Raw genomic sequence first — 15715 nt, 5'->3', positions numbered from 1 at the left:
AAAATACTAAACATATTATCATTCCTACGGGAAGGTCCTCCATAATTTTTATCAACATTAATTATTTATACATATTTTTAAAAATTCAATGTAAAAATATTAAATTAAGTTGTAAATATGTTGATGTGTACATGATAGTTGAGATAGAGGTTCCTTTGACACAAAGGGTCTCATGTGGTGGTTGATATGTTTCTTAGTCATGTGTTAAGTTTCAATAGGAGATGTTCCTTAAAGAAATAATATGATGTTAAAGTTAAAAGAAATTTAGTTAGGGTGAGTGTTTATAATGTGTAGAATGCTAACTTAATCCATAAGTGTTCTCTTGTTATATAGACGTTGGTTATTTTTGACAATTAACAATAGTCTTGTAACTGGCTAGTACGAAATTTGTTCTCTGTGTGTACAAATAGTTATAACATGTTTGAAAATATCAAAGTATAGTGTACATGTGTAATATGGTTAATTGATTTTCTTCAGCAATATAATTTTTAACAAACAAGAGTGGTTGTACATAATTTTTGGGGTTTTCTGTTCTCCCTCAAGTGGACGAAGAAGTAAGTAAAAATAAGATTATTATTATGATTACATGGTGTGCTGTGTGCAGCATGATGCTCCCATTCCCACGCAACCAGATGCCAGCTTCCTAATTTATTTCTCTTAAATTCCATGGAACTTGCACCAATGTTTTTTCAAATTAAATTAATTATTGCTTTTCAACATTTTCCATACAATTGGTGCTGATGAGGGACACGTTCTCGACTCGGTTTAACGGGCATTCTATTCTAACTTTCCTTCAGACCCCACCCATTACTGGCCAATGCTCATCAAATAAATCACATCTTTAAATTGAATATTCATTAAATATTAACATCTCATCGAATCATCTCATCAAATACAAAATTATTTTATCTACGATACCGTTATCTTTAATATAATATTAAATTATATATGTCATGAAATTTTATTTTTTAATAATTATTTAATTAATTAATAATAAATTAATAATTGAATAAAGTATGTGTTATATAATTTTAATATTATATTAAATATTTTCTTAAGTCATTTAACATAAATTAATTAATTATACATAAGAATAGCAATGGGTAGGGTATTACAATATAGATTCCTATATTCGAATATTCGTACTCAGTTTTATACTCACATTGATAGTAACTTTAATTTACATACTCGTAACTTCTGAATACTTACATACCTATACTTACAACTATTATCTGCGCTTGTCTAAGGAAAAAAATACTTATAAAAAAATTATATTTATATAACTTCACATAAGTAATATAATAATACAAAAATTTAATATGTAGTTGGTAAACAAAGTCTAAACATAGATAAAAAATAAATATTTAAAGATTAAAAGTGTTTAATGTATCTTAATATTCAAAGATTAAATGATTATATATATATATTGTTTCAAAAAGTTAAAAAAAAAAAAAAAAAACGCCTCGACAGATATCATAGAAAGATATTGTTTCAGAATTTCTTTAATTGTTTCATTAGTCAAATATACCTAGTCTAGTGTAAAGTCTCGTTACATTCATATATATGTAATTGATATAATTAACATAAAGATTTATATTCAAATTTTATCACGTCCAAAGTTTTCTTTAGCCAGCAGTAGCCACAAATTGAAAGATTAATTTTAAACATTTTTAATTTAAAGATATCTTGTGGTCTTTGACTTAAAAAAAAATTGCATAACTTAACCCATAAATATTTCCAAAACTTGAAAAGGGTTAATCAATTTACAAAAATATTAAATAAAAATATCATATATACATAGGAATATAATGAATAGGTTGAATTCAAGAAAAATAAATTGAACCAATGGAAAATTACTGATATAATTTTAACTTTTCAACTCAAACCACAACAATCCAATCAAAAGCAAGTTTATGCCGTAGAGAAACTTAAGAAAAATCATAGCAACACAACCTAACCAGTCATCAAATTCATAAAGTGGCCTGATCTTGGGTTAGCATAGTCTCAAATTCAATGATCTTTTAAGTTGGTAGTTGTCTTCACAGAGTGGCAGTGACACAATCATAAATTTTTCTGGTCGTCACTGTGCTAGAATCTTATGTGGATCAAGTTTGTGGTTGTCGTATTTTCAATGACCATGGTAGAGTCATTGTGTCATCAGGCTATTTAAGACCATCTTATTTAGCTTACCTATCTCTCTAAAGTTGAAGCGGTCAAGTTTTACACGTTAGACCCGTTACGTTTGAGTTATTTTCTCGATTTAACTTGCTTCAGTGTTCTATATTTTTAAAATGTATACTTTTTAATGATTATATATTAATAATATATTTTTTATTTAATTGATAACATTTAGTATGTGTGTGAAATAGAGGGAAAATGTAGCATATTTAGTAAGAACATAAAAAGATAGAGTTTATGTTAATTATATAACTACATATAAATTACCAAAATTATTTTAATTAAATAAATCTTAATTATTCATTTTAATTGTACAGCTAAAATTTATGATATAATTTATGTCACACACATATTTTTAAATGTATAATAAAATACATACATATATGTATATATGTATTTTAATTCTCTAATTTAGTTACATTCAATATTAAAATTTATCATTATGCCAATAAATCAAAGATGACTTAGTTATATCTGATATTATTGAGCACTGATAGGGCTAAATTAAGGTTATAAAGATTAACTCAACTTAATCTATCTTGCGAACACCTTGTGACAGATGACTACATTGATATTAAAGACTAAGGACTACTAATTTGAGAGTTAATGTTTATTTATTTTGCAATTAGAAATTTTTTACATTGATTATTGATGAGAAAACCAACCATTAAATTAAAAGATGTAAAATTTGCAAAGTTCAATATACAACAATAATTATATAATTTTCTTGCCCGTCAGTAAACTGATTTTTTATTTTTTTTTACTTTAGTGGTAGAAGTGTAAATTTTCTACTTGTTGCTTGCTTCGTTGTGGATGTTATACCTTTCACTTACTAAATAATAAAAAATAAATATTTTAAATACACATTTTGTCAAATTAAAAAAATAATACATTAATCTTTTTGGTGTATGTATAACATTACCTTTAATGCAATATACTTGCTTGCTCAACAAGAATGTCGTGGGGACAACTACTTGCAACCAACGTTGTCTATATATTCCTATTAATAATAAAAATATCAAGTGGCATTCCTTATTATGGGTAAATTTTTAAAGCACTCACTTGACCAAAGTTAAAATATGTTTAGATTATATTTTTTTTAATTATTGAAACTGAGAAGTTGATTTGTTCAAATCTTTGAAATTGATGTCCAATTACAAAAATTTAATTTTCTGTTCCTGCTCTAATTAGAAAAAGAAAGGGAAAAAAAATAAAGAAATAAAGTGATCTTAAGTAGATGAGCTACCACAAGACTTGCTATACACTTACTCACAAATTTTGGTCTTTTGGAAGGATGATATGATATTCAGTAAAACAAGATAGACCAAGAGAAACAAAGTTGTACAAGGTTTTGTTTTAGAAAAGTAGTACATACATATGTACAAAAACCAATATTTCTATATTATTGTTATAGAAAAGAAGTGCAATACAAAGGCTTTGTGATAAACAGAAAAATACAATCTGGAAGAGAGTAATCCATTCTCATTATCTATTATATTTAAATTATAAAAGATGGAATAGAGTTTCACACATTCTTCTTATTAACTAGATGCTTTGAAAAACTTGTTTTAAAAATATGTAAAACAAAGTAATTTAGCCTTAAAAAATTTTAAAATTAAATTTTCGCACTTTATTTTTCTTCCATCCTATCTTTATTTAATTTCTTCATATATATTACTTGACCTATCATATTATTTTTATTTCTCTCTTCTTCAAATTCTCTTAACAACCATTGATAGAGTGTAAACATATAAAAATTGTTAAAAAGTCATTTTGGTATTTGGGTTCAAGTGAAACACTGTGGTCAACTATTCTTAAGACAATTCCTAATTTGCGAATAGAAAACGCCAGCAACAATGTATTTTCTTTGTGATTACTTTGATGAGGAAAGAAACAAAGCATGAACTACCGGTGAGAGCACAAATTGTCCACAAATTCGGCAACTTGGATTGATTAGATTAAGCGCCGACTGAAAAGAGCACGCGGAAATGGTTAAGCACACGGAAAATTATGAGAGAAAACTGTGACACATATCGAAATATTATTATATATTGAGATAAAAAAGGAAGTGTAAATAGGAAATGAAATTGCATGTGGCCTTCACTGGTCGCTTTGACCACTTTTATTTGTTGTGGTTGTGACATGTACATTGGATAGGCAATGCGAATGCCACGCTCATTGCACACGCACATTGAAAGAGCTGCAATACCCCTCACCCCCTCCTTTTCAGTGGGCTGCCCATGTTGCCTTGTGTTGGAGAATTGGACCACCCCACCATAATCTACTTCTCTATTATTAAAATTGACCCTTCACTTCATTCTGTTTGCCAAAATAATGTCTATATTTTGGAATTTTTGTTTGTAACTTCAAATGTCTTTTTTACTTTACAAGTCCATTTTTTAGTGTAATAAAAAATTAATTAAATTAACAGCATCTTCTAAAAATAAATATTTTTTTTAAAGTTTACATATTTAATGGTATTATTGACTTTTAAATATGATTTAAGTTTTCATACCTGTTGATTCAAATTAGGTAAAAACTGTTGTAAATAGTATTTAATTAATAGTATATTTTTATTAAATAATTTTTATAATATTTTATAAATTAAGAGGACACTATTACATGTCAAACCATTTTTACCATTAATTTATATTAATAAATAAAAATTAGTATTTTATTTTAAAAAAATATAAATATATGTTAATCTCTAATATACATTAGGGAAATTATAACGATTGTTTTAAGATAATATATAACGCCCTTTTAAATTTATGATTAATCTAACAAGCATTTGTTTATATTATAATATTAAAATTTCAGTAATAATAAAAAACAATTGTGTATAATATCACATCCTATATTAAATTTAAGTAATTTAAACAATGGAACTGTTGAGCATGTGGGTATTATAAACAGAGAGATGTGTTTGACTTGTTGGCAACCATTCCTTTTTGCAATAGCTACGTTTTTCATTTACACACACATACAATGCCTTTGGTTCATGTCAAGTTGCATTTAATTTATTACTCTATTTGTGACAAAAAGTCATGATTTTTAGGATTAACGACCCTGAAAATATTATATCACTGCATTGAATGCATGCACAATCGCAAAAAGTGGTGACTGGACAGCGGCGCAGCTACGAAAATTTCGTTGAAGGGACGATATAAAAAGAAGATGAACTAAATAATCATAAAATAAATTTTTAAAATATATTATTATATAATATTTTTAAAATATATTTTCCTATCTTTAGATACTTAAATTCAGTTTTAAAAGTTGATATTAATAAATTTGAATATAAAAATAAAAGTTTCAAAGTTAATCTATTAAATTTAATCAATAATAAAAAATGTTATGATTTCTTGCTTTTACATAAAATATTATTTAAAATAAATAAATAAATTGAAAAAAATTATTCAGCCTTGTTTGGATTTAAATTCATTAATAAATACATAACTAACTATTCTTAATAAGATATAATATGATATACTTGACGTAGATAAAATACACATCTTTAAAATTTATATTTATGCTTCTCTTAAAAAAAAATAAAGACTAATTTCTAACCATATGACCTGTTGTATGAGCTAAAGGGGATAGCCAAGTGGGTCTATAAATTTAAAATTTCACATTATCAACAATGAATTTAATTCAATTCAAATGCATTAAAAGTACATATATTTTTTACACTGTGATTTAATTATAAATTCACATATCATTAAAAATATTTATTTTTATAATAATTAATATAAAACTGATATGTACAACGAATTCTGATTTCTTGAAAATATAAGAATTTTTACAGCAGCAAAATTAAACTCGTCAATAATTTAGAAATTAGATTTGCAAATACTTTTAATATTTTTTAAAAAACTCAACTAAGTGGTGGTAAATAACAAGTTCTTACTGTAAATTTCATTTTTAATAACTGAAATCAATTTATTATTTAATTTTGTTCAATGCTCTGTATTACGTTTGAATTTGGTAGTTATACTAGAAGTAATGATAATTAAATAGTTTCAGAAACAATATTAACTTTTAAGATTTATTATTCTACACATAGAAAAATTACATGTTACTGGACAAAAAAGTAAGAGTGTGGGGTTTTAAAGAATGATAGATAACATTAACATGTAAATTTTGTAATTATCTCTCTCTTAATAGATATTAAATAAATAACGATGGAAATTATGCATAACAAAATGCTTTCACTAAGCAAAAGTTGTGTGTTAAATGGGTTTGTCCACTCCATTGAAGTCAAATGGGCCACCAACACAAGAAGCCCAACCAAATGGCTTTTGAACTCTATTATCTGACCCTGTAAAGACTAATCTTAGATTCAACTAGAGAATAATTCATTCAAATTGTAAATTGTGTATTATTTTTTAAAAAATTATTAAAGCAACTATTATTTTTAAAATGTCAATTCCTACTAATAGTTTTCTAAATTAGAGAATCAGTAATCTTTAGCCTTGATATTTATGGGATATACTTGATTACATTTATAATTTTGTTTAAGAACCTGAACCTATGTTGTTGTAGACCTACTTATAACTTGCCAACCTAATTTAATTACATAGGCATCATTGGTTTCCATCAAAATGATTATCATTCCAATTCACAATCATTTTTGAAGAAGAGATACAATTGCAAACAGATCCAAAATATTAAAATTAAAAGTCTATTTTTTGCACAAATTGAAGAGAATTTAAACTCTGATAATACATTTGTTTCTCACGATTAACGAAAAACTAATTTTTATTGTCAAGTTTACCATTGAAAAAAATATAAATTCTTAAATACATTTCTGGAGGAAAAACAAGATAGTAGAACAATTGCCTCTTATTTAGTCTACAGTAGTTAACTTTTCAATAATAATAATAATAATAATAAACTTTTCACACACATGTAAGGAAGGAATTCACTTACTATAAAAGTTAGAAACATTAATTTATTTTACTTAATAATTATTTAAGAATATAAAAATTATTAATCTAATTGTTAAAAATATCATTTCCATGGTCACACATGTTAAATTTTAGGTGAATTCAACATTCATAGAGATATATATAATTTTATAGGTAATATTTGTTTATATTTTAAAACAATTTTATTATTTGTTCACTAAAATGTAACATTACTTTTTATCTATTCATTATACACACATCTTAAAATTATACCTACTATATAAAGTGACACCTAAAGATATAAGTCCCTTATACACATACAACTACACAATTTTGTTAAAAAAAATTGAATAATTCCTTCAAATAAAATAATAGTAAAATATATCATACTCTTTATAATTGAGAAGGTCCGATATTCTCTCTTAAACAGTCATTACTATTAATTTTGTGTTAATAGATAGTAAAATTAGTGATTTAATTAAAAAAATGTTAATACTCTCTAATATTTAAAATATTAAAACTTCACATCTATAATTTGCAATAATATTAAATGTGAACTTTTTATGCAAACAAATATCTAATTTTTATTTGAAAACAACGTAAAAAAAAACACATAAGAAATTATATTTATATTTTATTTTTTAAGAATAATATAATTTTAGTCATTTTAAATTTTAAATCTTAACAAATCATGTTAACAGATGATATGTCTTCGTTCATATATTTTCTTTCTAAGTAATAAATAAAAAAATTTAATAATAAAAATAGAATATTCATTATTAGTGATAGAAACATCTATTTTTAATTTATAAATTTTATTAAAAATTTTAAAATATGCATTATTACACATGAATATATTTTTTTAATCCTTTATCTAGTACCTTATTAACATTTACCTAGCCAAGCTAAATATAAAGAATTTAAAATTCTTGCATTTAAATGAAGTAGGATGGATTCGAGTACAGGTACCATTTACTGATAAAATTATTCTTTGTATATAAATGAAAAGTAATATAATCCTAAGACAAATAATCTTAAAGTTATATTTTAATCATCCTTTTAATGTTATATAAATAGTTTAATTTTCTTATTAGTGTTATGTAGGTGGTTGATGATATCTTCATTTTTTTAATTTTTTTTGTATAAAATAATATAAATTTAATATGTGAATCTTTTATTTTTATTTATGCATATTATGTAGTTCTTTAAATTTAAAAATAAAACATTTATCTTTTCATTCTTTCTCTTCAAATATTCAACTTCCAAACATAAGTAAGAAGCTTGGAGCTAATCCTTTGCGTGGACTCACGCTTCTTCTGTGAGATCCTTTGCCGGTTTGAAGGATAGACTTGAAGAGATAATGTAATATATGGCAACTATTTACCAATATTGAAAAGAAAAAAATGCTGCATTGTTGGCTATTTTATAAGCAAGTGTGAACATTTTGATTAAAAATTGAACACCAAGTAAAGTAAAGATTTGGGTATCATTTTATGGCACTTTTCATTTAGTCTCCGTGGAAGAGAGAGCAAACCAAATTGGTCCTAACGTGATAATACGGCTTGATTGAAGGGATTGCATGAAATATGATTTGAAACATTCCCTTTGAAAGATTAACAGGTTTACAGCTAATGAAATATACTATATAGTATTGATGGTTTTCGTTTAAGGATAAGAACACCCTTTTTTCTGTTGTTTTTTAAAGTATTTTCTTATCCGATGGATGAGAAACAAGTCTCTAAATACTATCAGACACTAAAGCAGGCACTTTTTGACACATTAGTTGTGATTTGACGATGATCCTTAAATTTTTTCTGCATATTCAAAACAACTTCCAAGTTTTTATAGCTCGTTTTTCCTATAGATTTTTAGGGTAAAAATCAATTATTTTTATACATGTCACGACAATTATTTTAATATAAAAATTATAGTTAAGATTAATTCAGACAAAAATTTTAACTTTGTTGAATAAATAAAAATTAATTCTACCACTGTCAAACAAATGACCCTTTATATTGGTCAGGGAGCATGCTGGACTTAGAATTGTAGCAAGCATGTGTCTCTACCTACCTTGCTCCCTCAATTTTGCAATAACAGTATGAACAAAAAGAATTCAAGAAGTAGTTTAAGATGATTAAATCATTATTCCTTTTGTCTCTTTCTTTTCTTTAAAATCGTTATTCTTTCGTCTTTGTTTGCTTTTCTAGCTGTCACTAGAAACTTAGAATCCATGTGGTTTTTCTCTCGTACGTTTATAAGAAATACCATACTAGTTTTAATATCAATATAGTTAATTCACTTAATCCATTTCTGTTAACCAGAATGAATATCATGAACCGCGTCTCAGTTTTATTCATCAGCAGAAGTGGTAACCACTAACAAGAAATCAATGTTGTTGTGGAAAGCGAGTACATAAATTCACTTTCTCTTCGTTACATTTATGAGTAAAACCAAATGGTGGGCTATAAACATTAAAATCATGAATAGAGACCCTCTAAGCCTCTACTATATACAATGCTGAAAGCAATAAGAAAAAAGTAGGAAAAGAAATAATATTTTGAACTAACTGCCAACAATGCTATGATCCATGAAACTGTAATCGGGTGCATCAGTTAATGACATAATTGGTGCGGATTCATCATCTCCATATTCAGAACCTGAGCTAGCAGCATCCATCTCCTTCCCAGGACACTCATCTTGGACACATTCAGCAACTTCATTGTTGTAATTATCAAAATCATGACTCCTACTTGAAGGTGTCAAATCTTCTTTCTTGACAACATTAAGCACAATCCCATTATGGATCCTTTCAGGCTGCAAGAGATCACCTTCATTTACCAGTATGCTGGATCCATTGACAACCCTGTTGCCAATTTCCCTTTGCTCAGATTCTGTGCTGTCAGAGTTTCTATCTGGTGTTGTGACCCTGGCAATGTGGTACTGAAGATCATGAGGATTAGCAATAGCATGACCCACTAAGCTTCTATTTGCTTCAGTATCAGTATCCAAGCTTTGAAGAAAGTCAATGAACATATTTGCTGAAGTAGTCCTCATCAAAGGCCCGCCAGATCGGGTCCATGAATTCAAATCAACACTTTCAGAGTCACTGTCACTTCCATCATGTATGCCACGGTGGGTCTTCCAAGCTTTACCATTGGCTCCATTGGAACTACTAATGTTTTGATGCAATGAGGAAGTAACATCTAAAAGGTCTTCAAGAGAGCCTGTCGAATTCTCTCGCGCAATGCAATTCCATGAAGGAATTCTTTTTGAGGCGCTGAATTTGACAGTACTGGACAGACCATGAGAAGCAGAAGCAGCTCTCTCAGCAATTCTTTTCAGCCTTCTCATGTGATTGAGAATTAAAACACATTCATCAAGAGCAAGCTCAATGCCGCAATTTGCTTTTATGGCTGAAAGCTTCTCCCAAGTGCATCTTCTCCCTTGGTTGGCTGCCTTTTGAAGCTCTCCATACGAAGGATTCTGTATAATTTTGCAGTACTGGAGTGGGGCACAGGCAAGCCAATAGTCACAATATACAAAAGTTAATCACTAATCTATTGAATCATCTTTAGTAAATAATACACAAATAAATTTCTAAACCTTCAGCAAAAATGTATGGCTATAGAAAGAGCATTTGTGACATTATTCCTGTGTTTCCAATTACAGTGAAATTTCAACTTCTGTAATCAAAGGTTTAATGTTAACCACTAGCGCTTCTTTAGGCACATTACCTGAGCAAGGGTGGCAGGCATAACAACAGTCACGTCACCTTCCCAGTCTTGAGCAAACAACTTGGCAAGTCCACCTAATGGAAAGCCAAGTTCCAGTACTTGATTACATCTATGTTTCACCTCCATCTCCACAAGATGAGCAAGCTGCAAAATCAAAAACCACATTTGACACAATCATTGAGAGCATAATGAGAAGAGCAGACAGCAGATTCAGTGGTTAACATGTTTGATGCCCTAGAAATGATGAATGGCATTGCCAAAGGAAAAAACCATTTCCTAGTCATGCAGAGGATAACGAACATTAATTTACACAGCATAATTTAAATTTAAGAATCCCCTTTTGTATAGCTAATATTCAGACTGAAAGTTATGTTTGTCATTAGAATAAATGATAACAAAAAAAAAGTGAGCACCAAATTTAAACAGTAAGTGTCAATTATTATGCTTAGAAAATAAATAATTTAGTGTTTGCAGGTTACTGTCACCTGTTAGTATTTACGTTTGAATAATTCTGTAATTGCTATTTCTTGGGATGGGTGGATTCTATACTTCTAATTCTGCAGTATAGGGCAAATATTTAATGGACGTTTTAGAGCAAGAGCAGCTATTTCTGTGAATATATTAACTAGTTTGCTAAAAACATAATACGTTATTTATGCAGAAAATTTCAGAAAGTTCTTGAGTACTTTTACAGTCAGAGATCGTTGGGTTCTCTCTACCAAGTCCAATTTCTTTGCTAGTAAACTAGGACACTAAGGAAGAAGTCAGAAATGTGGTGCACCGGACTTCAGTGTTCAGGGTCCTTTAACTACACCTAAGGGAGTGGACCATAATAAAATGTGGAAAATTTTATAACTGTTTCAACACATTGCTTTCGCTACAAACATAGCCTGTTTCTCTATTCTTCAATTAAAACAAAATCAACGACTAGTGTCATTGGCGATGACACTAATTCACTATCAAAACTATCTGCATAAAGGATTAAACAAATAACAAAGAAAAGACAATGTTATGTGATAAGGTAAATAGGAGGGCAATGATCTTATTGTGATCCAAACCTAGACATGAATTCCCCCTAGAAGTTGTCAGGGAGAGTGGAGTTGGAGAGACAATAGAAAACTCCATGGGGGTTTGACCAACAAATAACAAGTACTGATGCATGATATTACACAGATACAAGTAGACATGCACACAACCAAATAGCATCCATGAGTAATGCAAAGAAAAGCTAAAATCATAAGCAGCTATAAGGACATGGAAATGAACACAGTAAAACTTTAAGCAAACTGTTTAAATAGTTAACCATATAGTGATGGACTATTTACACATCAACTTAGGCCTAGGGAAGGGGACAGCACACTCGAAGGGGTAGTTGGAATTGTAATCGTGAAAATTCATTTAAGAAACAAATCTACCCAGTGCCAGTAAACATAAACATGTGTACGAATGTATAATGCATTGAGTTAGCACAAAGGTCCAAGTCCATTAGTATGTACCTTGGCAGCAAAATTGCCTCCATATGTCCGTACAAATTCTTTCAATCTCAATAATGGTGCAATGTGAGGATTGGCCTGACTAACTATAAAATGGTTGACATTGAAAAGTTCTTTCAATTGCATCATTGGTAAATCAATCTCCAAGCTACCATCTCTCCAACGGCGCGCTGGTGTGGAGCCCTCTTCAGGACCCAAATTAAAAGGAGGATGGTAAGGAACAATCTCTCCACTTCTATCCTTTGCCATCAATTCCTGAGCTTCGAAAAGGCCAGGAAAGGCACAAGAAGCAGTGACTGCACTCCATATAACCACATGGGGTGAAGTCAAGTAGTTAAGACATCTAGGTGGTTCATGCTTCCTCGGGGAGCAAACTGTGATCCCAAGAATTCTACCCGTCATGTCATAAGCTTCTTGAAATGTAAGATTGCTTGTTAGATGCCTCAACATCATTTGCAACTGTCTGATCTCATGAACAGCACCACATGTTGTGACCCTCTTAACAACAGTGAAAATCCCACCCATTTGATCAAAAAATTGTAATGAGTGCCATGAATTCTCAAAAAAGCTCTGAAGCTCAGGCCAGGTCCTAGTGGCAACAACGGCACACATAATGGATCCTACACTTGAACCAGCAATTATCCTAGGTAAGAGTTTATGCTCTACCAGTGTTTTAACTACACCGACATGAGAAGCTCCAAGAGAAGCACCCCCACTTAAAAGTAAAGCTGTCCTCCCAAATGCATGTCTAGTTTCATGCATGAAAGCAAGCTTTTCTTCCAATGACAGCTCCTCAGAATCCGAGTCACAGACCATTCTCAATTGAGTTGTTACCTCATCAATGTACTCCTTGATCAATTTCGGCACCTGAAGCCTACCCTTGTGTAGTTCAGGGTTACACATATTACCTAAATTTCTAACAAGATCCGCACGCATACAAAATATTATATCTCTAAGAGATCCCTCTTGCCTACGATGGCGAAGCTCTTGAAGTTTGTTCCTCACCAATTCTACATCATAAAGGTCTGATTCATTCATCTTTGGTGTCTCTTTATCAAGCATCTTAGCTGCATGAGCCCACTCCTCATAGGTCAAAGCAGTTCTCATCATGTTTCTCCAAAATTTCCTCCTGTATGCCATCTCAGCCCTTACCTTCACATTTGTGTATCGTTTCAACAAGAAAGCAACTATTGTCATCATTGCCAATATTCCCTGCGGATTCCTTGGATGCAACCATGATATAAACGATGCCAAAAACCCCCTAAACCTAAAGAAGAGATCTAACAACAGAGAAAATATATGGTGCCTCAAATGTGACATAGACTTGCACAAAAGAACCCTGAAAGCAATTGTCCTACCAAGAATGTCTGAAGGGCCAATTGGAAACCGGTCGACACTAGCCTCATTACTAATTTGATCCATTCTACCTTAATCAAAAGTCAAAGATAAATATTGTCTTCTCACACAACTCAAAACTAAAAATTAAATAATAACCTATAAGAAAGCCAGCACTAAAAGACCTGTGCTTTCAATGTTAGTATTAAAGTGTACAATAAAATGTGAAAACGCAGAGTAAATGATGTACAGTTGTACACTAGGATTTCATAAGATGATGAATTTGTGGGTGTATCCTGTGACTAACTCTAAAGCTCGTATAATTGAATTGGACTAATTTTATGTTTGGAAACTCCTTAAAAACCTGTGATGCAAGATGCGACACAAAGGTTACAATTAATACCGTTGAAGTAAACGTGTCTCCGCCATGAAACTAAACAAACAAACGCGCTAAGCAACAGAACAACAGTACAATGATTGATATTGAAGTTCAAAGTTCTCGTTTTTCCTCCAATCTCAGAAAATCTAAGAACCACGAGCACAGCTCCAAATCAGATATCCAGAACCCCTCAAATAAAAAAGATAAGATTTTAAATCAAACCCAGAAATAAAATCGTCGATCTCCAAAAAAGCAACAAAAATTTGGTCGAAAAAAGAAGAATGAATGGGGTGGGAGAGGGATGGGCATTGGGATCCGTGAGGAAGGGATAAAGATACAGATGCGGTGGTGACGCGGAGCTTAGTCACAGAGACGATGACGTGGATAGAATAGAGATGCATGAATGAACCATATCTAATTATCTAAACCAAATTATGGGTCGTTAGTGATTTGGCTCAGATGAGGAGGGAAAAATGGCAGAACCAGACAAACTCTGGTTTTGTTGTTTCGAAAGCTTGGAAGTTTCTAATCAATAAAGCGATCTTAGGATGGCTTGGAAAGACAATACTGCATGTTGCAGCCACTGAAAACACACGACAAAAACGTGATGGGAACAAATTACTTTGTTTTATCGCTTTTTGTTAAATTCAACTTATATTAAAGACAATATTTTTTATTAAAATAAAATATTTAAATACACTTTATATTTTTATATGATAAATATTTATTTAGTTCTATACATTTTAAAAAAGGAAATAATAAATCCTGTTAAACTTTAAAATATTGTTATTTTATGTTTATAATTTTCTTATTATTTTATAAAAAAATATTAAATAAAAAATATATATCTTAAAATTATATAATTTAAAAAAAATACATCTAGATTTAAAATTATTAAATGCCTTTACCATTATTTTAATAATTAATGGATAATACACGTTAAAAAAAACAAATATTAACTTTTGTTGCTTGAAATTGTTGATGCAGCGTTGACAACCTTGATATTCTTTTAGGCATTTAATTATTTGAAGTCACTTTATTGGGCGCTACAAAAATTAAGAGGATTTATTTAAGATATGATGTAATATCTAATACCATTGCGACTAAAGTTTTAAATGAAAGGGGAAATAGAAAAAAAAAACGATAAACAGAAAATAGATAGAATAAAAAAGGATTTGTTATTTGAATGCGTTAAAATCAGAGAAAAAAAGTCTCTATGTTTATTAAATATAGAAAAAAGAATGAAAAGAAATATAAAAAAATTATTTTATTATTATTGTTATTAATTTTTTATCATGTAAATATTTTAAAAATATAAAAACTAAATTAACAAGAAAAAAAATCCACCCATACAACCCCTCCATTTTTCTTTGAACAGAGGTGTAGCATATTAGGATTGTCTTTATAATTTTACCATATCTATAAGAAAAAATAAAAAAACAATATCAATGAACTATAATCTAATTAAAATAAAAATAATATAAATAAAACTAATACTAATTATTAAAAAAACACGCCCAAAATGTATTTAAATTAAAATTAGAAAAATAAAAATTATTTGTTATGATTTATTTAGATTAAATGATAAATAAAATTATATTTTAAAATAATTTTAAATAGAAATTATTCATCTTTAAAAACGAAAGGACGAGTTTTTTTTATATATTTATTGAATAATATTTTAAC

General features: G+C 29.1%; 1 protein-coding gene across 3 annotated transcripts; it reads right to left on the bottom strand.

Annotated features, from left to right (window-relative positions):
- Positions 1-9368: 9368 nt before the first annotated feature.
- Positions 9369-14554, bottom strand: LOC113861516 (triacylglycerol lipase SDP1). 3 transcript variants are annotated; one of them, XM_027494375.1, is made up of 4 exons: positions 12319-13905; positions 10823-10966; positions 10070-10589; positions 9466-9979 (listed from the first exon to the last, which is right to left on the bottom strand). In XM_027494375.1, exons 1-4 carry the CDS (start codon positions 13735-13737, stop codon positions 9651-9653), a joined length of 2412 nt encoding a protein of 803 aa, XP_027350176.1. In that variant the 5' UTR covers positions 13738-13905; the 3' UTR covers positions 9466-9650. The 3 variants fall into 3 exon arrangements, with proteins under 3 accessions (XP_027350174.1, XP_027350175.1, XP_027350176.1); XM_027494373.1 differs by having other exon boundaries at positions 9369-10589; positions 12319-14554; XM_027494374.1 differs by having other exon boundaries at positions 9406-10571; positions 12319-14239.
- Between the last annotated feature and the right edge of the window lie 1161 nt (positions 14555-15715).

The sequence above is a fragment of the Abrus precatorius genome, unplaced genomic scaffold (assembly GCF_003935025.1).
Source record: "Abrus precatorius isolate BTA unplaced genomic scaffold, Abrus_2018 Scaffold3, whole genome shotgun sequence".
Classification (NCBI taxonomy): domain Eukaryota; kingdom Viridiplantae; phylum Streptophyta; class Magnoliopsida; order Fabales; family Fabaceae; genus Abrus; species Abrus precatorius.
The sequence above is the reverse complement of the archived record's forward strand: the minus strand, read 5'-3'. Positions and strand labels throughout refer to the sequence as shown.